This window comes from Drosophila rhopaloa, unplaced genomic scaffold (genome assembly GCF_018152115.1).
Source record: "Drosophila rhopaloa isolate 14029-0021.01 unplaced genomic scaffold, ASM1815211v1 contig_163, whole genome shotgun sequence".
NCBI lineage: Eukaryota > Metazoa > Arthropoda > Insecta > Diptera > Drosophilidae > Drosophila > Drosophila rhopaloa.
In genome coordinates this window covers 5,291,172-5,299,299 of record NW_025335043.1, presented here as the reverse complement: position 1 = coordinate 5,299,299, position 8,128 = coordinate 5,291,172, and the positions used below count along the sequence as shown (strand labels likewise).

At 42.2% G+C, this 8,128-nt stretch overlaps 1 protein-coding gene across 1 annotated transcript; it reads right to left on the bottom strand.

Moving 5' to 3' along the window:
• Window positions 1-3,921: 3,921 nt before the first annotated feature.
• On the bottom strand, window positions 3,922-7,182 carry LOC108053480 (putative ATP-dependent RNA helicase BoYb). Its single transcript, XM_017136150.2, has one exon. It carries the CDS (start codon window positions 7,180-7,182, stop codon window positions 3,922-3,924), a length of 3,261 nt encoding a protein of 1,086 aa, XP_016991639.2.
• Between the last annotated feature and the right edge of the window lie 946 nt (window positions 7,183-8,128).

Genomic DNA, 8,128 nt, shown 5'->3' with positions numbered 1-8,128 from the left:
TTCCAATTTAGCAGAAAAAATTCTTAAGGCAGTAATTTTCGGTTTTCTTGAAAATAAGCAATACAAAAACTGTTAAATACTTTTTATCAAAAATGTATCAAGTTATGTAATTCAATCAGTTTAGGGGTCTATTTATTACTATTATTGTAAGTTTTTTTTACTATAATTTATATAAACTCAACTATGGTTTTATTTTCAAATAAATTTATATTAATTTATGATATTGGCCGGAATTTCAAGATATGCACCATTATACCTTTATATATAAAATAGGTTGATTTTCCGGGTTTTTCTAGGAGGCCACTGACATCACTGTTTGTCGGATCCGGGTGTTTGAACGGCGGACAGCTTCGGCTAGCTACTTGTCCGGACTTTGCTTGCTTTCCGTTTTGTTGGCGCTCCCTTTGTTGCTGCCTTACACAATGACTTAAGCTGAAATGTCAATTGGATGTGCATGGCACGACCAGAATCGGGAGCTGGAATGGGACCAGGAGCGGCAGCAGGACTGTGATGAGGACCAGGACGAGGACGAGGACCAGGGCCAGAAATGAAAATGATGAAAATACACCCCCGGGGAAACGGCTAACGTAACGCTGGAAAAGTGCTTGTGACAGCAGCCTGACCCATTCCGCCGACCAACTCCATCTGGGAACCAAAGCACAGAAAATCCTTTCTTGAGCTAATAGAATTCAAACGCATGAAGGCTTTGAATAGGTTCGTTTTCGAAGGACGACGCATTGACGCTGAGCCCTGGCCATGCCATTTTCCGAGCGGAAAGTGGTCGGAGGTGGAAAAGTGAAAGTACGTGACATTACACTGCCCTGCGAAGGCGAGGGTTTCTCAAAAAGCCGTATCAAATGCTTACGCTAACTGAAACGGAATTTAACATTTAGCTATGCATTCACAGCAAGCTTTAGAATAATGCAAAAGTGAATTAGATTTGATAAATACCATATGATTAGGGTTTAAATACAAAGCATTGAATTGGGGAAACGAAAACAATCAACAAATGTATATTGTTTTGAGAGGTTGTCATTAAAACAATTGCAAAGACGAATTTTAACCAGTTTAGTTATTTGTAAAATACTATACTAGTATAAGTCCCTTTAATTTGATATCAGTCCCAATATTTTTTCATTCCGATATTTAGTTTAAATCAAGTCTTTAGGTTTTCTAAGCTTATTTAAATGTAATTCGCTTTCAATTTTAGCCCTTTCTTGTAAATGTTTGTAAGTATTAAAGGGAACTAATAGATATGCAATACACATTTAAATAAGTATGATAAAGAATAAGAAATAAATTACATTTAAAATTGTATCCCCAAGATCAAGCCAAACAATTGTTCATAAACATCTCATTTATGTACACAATTTCATGAATTTTTGTAGAGGAATATATTTGAGATGCACGAACCATTCAAACTCTTTAAAATAAAGGTGAAAAATAATGTATTTTTAGAGCCACCCTCGCTCGTTTCGGAAAGATGTCTTTGACGTGGCCGGAGCAGGTCGGAAACTGGAGCTGAAGCTGAAGCCAGTCCAGAATGGGAGGACTTCAGTGGAGCCATCCTGTGTATAGTTTGTTTCATAAGTTTTGCAAAAACCATTAACGGCGCTACACAGCTTCCCCGCACAAGGCTTCTTCCCTCAGCTTGCTCGTCTAAATTGAAAAGAAAAAAGTGAAAAGCTGAAAACTTTTAAAAGTTTGAATTCTCAGCGCTTTCTTTCGGACCTCCTGGATACTTTGGCGCTGCTCATTTGGTCAGCAACACGCGTTCAGGGGCTTGTCCACTTTTTGACGTGACTCGGACCTTAAGAAAATTGGCAACGAAAAAAAAAAATGGTATTCGCTTTCTCGTCTCAGCATTTTCTGGTCCAGCTAATGGCTGTGAAAATGACTAAGTGAATTTCCATCAAGGAGAGTGGGATTTTGAATTCTGTAAGGCAGCTGGGTCAAGCCATTAAACAGAAACTAAAGTGGCATGACATTTTAAATTTAACAAGGGGGGATTTTACTTTTTTTTTTTTAGCAAATTTAATTTATTATAAAGAAATATAATAAAGTTAGCAAAGGAAAAGGATTTTTTTAACTGTGTGCATTTAATTTAAATATTTTAATTTGTTTACTTTGGAGTTGATAAATTATACTTAGAATTTTAGATATACAATGAAAGTAATAGATACATATGTATATATATATATTTATTAAATGATGGGCTCAGTTGTCCCTGTTTGTATGCGGTCGTCCATAATATTATTACCCAGTCGATAAGAGGGGGTGTCTTGACAACTGTGGGAACCCCGCAAAATGGTACATACATTGCACTTAATTCCCGACCAAGCTAAATAATGAAACGGATTGCGGTTTGGGTTCGCCTTTGTCTCCGTCATGGGGAATGGATAATACGTTATGGAGTGGACGGTCGGTGCTATTTGATTTCTGCATTATTCAGGTAAAGGGCTCAATTAAATGGGCGTTGCAGTAATTTCACTGCATTGTCATTAGATTCTTGCCCTGTTTGAATTTCCAAGTGAATATCGATTCCGTTAGAAGCTAAATAATTGCTAAACTCAATGTAAAAAGTATGTTTAGAGTGGGTAAATATAAAAATATATACACAACATAAAACACTTTTTATTTTTATAAAAAACTATTGATTAAAATGTCTAAGATTTTAGGATGAACCATATATATTCTCTACAATGCTCCTTAAAATTTAAATTACTGGCAAAGTGAACTTCGAAGTTTCTTTAGGATATTTATTCTACAGGAAACAAATTGTCATTTTATCCTGAAAGTAGTTTATCTAAATAATTGCTAAACTCAGTGTAAGAAGTATGTTTAGAGTATATGAATACACAACATATCACCATTTTTAAAATTCGAAACTTAGACCGATTCTAAGATTTTAAGTTGAACCATATATACTCCTTACATTGCTCCTTAAAATTTAAATAACTGGCAAAGTGAACGTAGAAGTTTCTTTAGAATATTTTCCTGCAGGAAACAAATTGTCATTTTATCCCGAAAGTAGTTTATTTAAATGTCCCAGCTCGTATTCCGAATTATTAAAATAAATTTGTAATTCAAAAAGCTTGCAATAAATTTGGCCACCCGCAAACATGTCGCGGCAGAATTGCGGCAAGCTGCGAAACAGCCAAATATAAATAGGTTGTGGGTTGCGACAGGAGGAATAGGGATTCCGTGGGGTTAGTCCTGGGTGGAAAATGTGGATGGGGTTGCTGGGCCGCTGATGTGTGCTTGTCGTCGGCACGGCAAAGTACTTGAAAAATTACACACAATGCATGCATTATTCATGCTTACTTCAGAATTTGCGTTACAAAGTAAAAAATGTTGTAAGGACACTTGTGCCATGCCAGGCGAGTCCTCGTAAAGGCAAGCAATCCCGGCGAATGTGGAGAGCGGCCAAAACACGAGGAGGAAGTGTGAATGGGAAAGCCGGGCTAAGGAGCACTCGTCGCCCCAAAAGGAAAAGTGCAAAATATTCGAGGTAAGCGCAAAACGCAAAGCGCACAGACCGCTGATAGATTAGAGTTGCTGGTCGTTGGGCTTGTCGGGATACACTTCGAAAAATAAGGTTTTATTAGTCAGTACAAAAATACATTAATAAAATCTTAAGCCATTTAAAATGTTGTAAAACTTAAAATTACTTTTCTAAAGTTATAACATTTAAAATGATTACTCCATACTATTTAATAGCAATATAAAATGTACTTTAAAAAAAAAATGTTAGATAAAAAAGCTATAAATCGTATAACTCTTACAAGAGCTTCCTCATATAAAATGTTAAGTGTCTATAAAAAATCTCTTAAGATAACCTTTAAAAATCTGATCATTTTAGAGTCGAGTATTAAAAGTATTATTAAAATTGTAGAAGTGTTCAGCATTCTGTCTCTTCAATCAGTGGAAGATTTGATCATGGACCACACGTTCGATCCCATCCAGATTTCGCTCTTCATCATCGCTGATGTCGCTATTCTCCTGCAAATTGACTTTTTGCTTTACATAGATCCGATCCCTAAGAAATCCTTTAAGACTGACGTGTTTCCCATGTCGATAGTCGTCTAACTTAGCAAACATTTCGTGGTTGGGCTTCATGAATCGGTATTCGCCAAAGTCCAGCGGATAAATAATGGCCAATGACTTAACGATGCTGATGTAGACGGTGCGTCCAGACATGTGATCATCCATGGAGCTATATGGAAATTTTAGGGTCAATATGAACTGATAAATCAGGTCTGAGGATTTGGAGGTGGCTCTAAAGAAGATCTGTCCTTCCTGCAGCATAGCCTTGTACTCGTGATCATCTTCGGGTAGGCACACCTGTAACTCCAAGGTAGTTACACTCTGATGATAGGTAACCTCCGGTCGCACCACATTGGGATGGGTTTGTAATGGAATCTCCTCCTTGAATTTGGCCTTCTTTGCCTTGCTTTTCTTTTTGGATTTCTGGTTAAGTGGAGGAAGATCACCCCCCGTGCTGCCTCCTCTTATTACATTATCAAGAAATTCAACTGGATTGTTTGCGACCAGATTGGTATCCTTCACCGATAGCTTGTTATCCTGAAATTGCAACATGGCGCAGTTCATCATGCACTTGTAAAGCTGGTTCATGCCGTCTTCTTTGATTTCAGTCATTGAATTTTCCTTGTTTTCTGGGGAAGAGATCTCCATTTGGTTACTTGATTTTAAAGACATTGTTGACTTGGTCTTCTGCTCGTTCTCCTCAGCCATCTCGCGTGCTAATTGTATCAGACGTAAGCATCTTGGGGGCAGAAGTTGGGTGTTTTGAAGCTGGGAACATTCATTGTCTACTAAATTATTATCCAGTTTTCTTGGTGTGTTTTTTTGGGTCTGCTCATTGGTCTCCTTGTTCTCCTCAATTAGTATTTTCGTCACTTTCTTCTCTACTTCCTGCTGCACTGCTTCATCTTTGGTTAAGTTTTCCTCAAAGAAATCTTTGATCTTTAGTTTAGCCTGCTCACATCTGCGGGCCAAGTTTTTCTGGATAAGCTTTTGGCCAAGACTCAAATGCCTTACGTGTACCTTGAAATTGTCCGCATACATCATGGCCACTAGATCATGGACAAACAGGGTTTTTGCAGTGGCGAACTGAATGTTGGCCTGCAGGAAGTGATTCTTGGGTATTTTGGTCAGCAAAATCTCGACATGGAGGCGATCTTCCTCTGTCCAGCTGCTTTCCCCGGACTTCGGAATCATTCCGAGCAATCGCATATCAATGGCCATCGGTGGCTCCTGCTGCACAGCCTTGGAGCACTCGAAAAGTCCTCCGGATTTGGTCACCAAGATTCGAGTGTCCACATCGAGCGCCTGCACTTCCACAGATAGATTGGATTGCAGTATATTTACATCCTCAATAGGATCCACCTTGAGCACTTGGACGCGCTCTTTGTCATCCATGGTGTGGAGCATGCAGATGGCTCCTGCCACTGGAGGCCAGTAGCGTTTGGGATCCATCTCCTGGCGAAGCTTCAGTCGCATCTCCTGCACCGCCAAGTGGGGCAGCACTTTCCAGGTTCCCCTGATCGGCAAGTGCTCCTGGAGACGCACGCAAAAGTGCGTGGGAGAGTAGACGCGGACCAGCTCAACCTTCACATCTCCGGAGGCGGGAACATAGCTGGGACGCCTGTCCCCATCGGCAACATGATGGCGATCCTCGCAGGTGGGATCACGGCACTCGCCAAGCATCAAGATCTGGCCACACAGAGCATGCTTATTACTTCTTGCACTCTGTGCCTCCTTCCGAATCCTCTGGGCCAATGCTGCCACGTCGGGATCCACCTGCTGGTGCAGCTGTAGAAAGTCCACCAGGCGGGGCAGCTGACGTTGGTTGCTATTATCGAGGAGCACCTGGGAAAGCAGGGGCAGAGAACTCGATTTTCCGGGTGTAAAATCCAGCTTATTGTTAAGATTGTCGGAGAGCATAAGATGCCTCATTTTAAACCTGCTCCATGTGCTGCTCAGGCCATGATGGATCAGTGTGTGGGCATTCCGAATGGTTAACTCCGGACAACCGTCCGTGCAGAGCAGGATCAAGCCGCCACTCCTGGCCATCCAACTGTGAACCTTCTCGTGATCCTCCAGATTCGAGTTCTGATAGTAGGGAAGGCAAGCAAAGTCATGATCCTCCAGATCCGCAACCAGTCGCCCCATCTCTTCATCATCCCTGCAGTAGATCACAGTGCGGTAATCCTGCGGAGGACGCTGTTGCAGCAACTGGACCACTTCGCTGCTCTTGGAACGGATCAAGGAAATCCGAATGCGAGTGCCACCGTACAAGGCTGCCTCCAGGATGTCGCCAAAAACAACTGCCGGATGATCGCTAACGGCTCCCAGCTTGGCCATCCAAGTGTCGCTATACGACTGGGACACCATCACCAATTGGGGAAAGTGGGTGGTGGGCAAGATCTCCTGCAGCACCTGCTGCGCATTTCTCAGCTGGTCGGCGGGCATCAGGTCCACGTCATCGAACACGAGGAACTGGAGGCGTGGGAACCTCAGCAAACCCGGCATCTCACGACATAAGGATGTGAGCTGGACGGGAGTGGCCACCAGGCAGCCGACTACGTTCAGGAGGCGGAGGTAGTGCTCCGAATTGGCAGAGGGAATGTTGAGGACCAGGGTGACCCAATCCTCGGTGTGGGACTTCCTCAAGAGGGCGTGGCACAGGGCACTCACGTGGCGGACGCGCTGTAAGTCGGGCACCAGGATCAAGGCCAATGCACCCAGCTCATCCGGTTGCCATTTGCCAGGATGCTGCATCCTCCATTGCCTGTTCTCCGTCAGGGATTTGCACACCGCCTGGCAAACGGAGGGCACGTAGGCCAAGGTGCGCCCACTGCGCGGAGCACCCACTATCAACGCTCCATGTCCCAATCCTGCCCCCAAATGAGGCCATGTGTACGACTGCAGGCGCATCAAGCGGTTGAGTCCCAGTTGCCTCATCGTTTCCAGGATATGGGGCAGCATCACTACCTCCGAGAATCGACGAGCTGGTTGCATTGCGCGTGTGGAGTGCGCCACCACGTATATGGAGCAGTTGGTGGCCACCAGTGGCCGGATGGCATCCTCCGCGCTGTAAGAGTCGCCCTCCGCGTAATTGGGATCAATCCTGGCCTCCGCTTGGGTTTGCCCCTCCATTTTGACCAAATTCACGACGTTATACAGATTATTTTACATTTCTGTCAGCGAAAAAAACGATTGTTGTTAAGTTGGCTGCGCATGCCTAAAAAGCACAGTGCACAGGTGTGCAATCAAGCTTTTATCGATAAGTTTCTTATTTTCCTTAAGTCATGCTTACACTAATAGCCTTTTCACACTATAGTCTCTGTTGTGCAAAAGTAAAATACTTTTCACAAAAAAAGCTTAATTTTAGAAAAGTTTTTTATGCTTTTTCGGTTTTTAAAAACGTTAAATTAAAAAAGCCATAAATCAAATTATTTTAATTATTTTATTGATTTTATTAGTATATTTTGTGTGCTTTGTGAGGAAAGTGGGTATTTTATTGATTTTATTAGTATATTTTGTGTGCTTTGTGAGGAGACACTCCACCAACAAGGTTCTTTATTAGTTTTTTAACAAAGTCTAAGCCGAATTCTCTGAGTGCAGATTCTACTTCTCGGCATGGCATGTAAATTGCGTCAGCATTTTGCGGTGGCTTGGAAGGGGCCAACACCACCAGGGGACAAATGTACATAATCATGTCAGATGTCAGCCGAAACGAAACGAAATGAGTAACGAGTCCAGGAATCCAGCAATGCCAGAAGGCCCTTTGATTGCCTTAGCGAAGCTGCCACGAATAAATATAAATGGGGACCATCACTTGATGGCAATTGCTTGCCTTGTTGTCCTCTGCTTGGAATACTTCAGTTTCCTTGTGGCGCAACAATCGTCTGCTGGGTACCCAGTTTCCGGCCAGACATCCTACTGCACCACTTAAAATATGGGGGATTTTTCTCCATTGTCAGGACATCTTGTTTAATCAATCCAAACTTTAAATATTACTAAACGTATTACAATCTAGCAAATTAAATAAGTATTTTTTAGTAGCATTGTTTTTTCGTGATAAGTCATTTAAGCTGCTGAA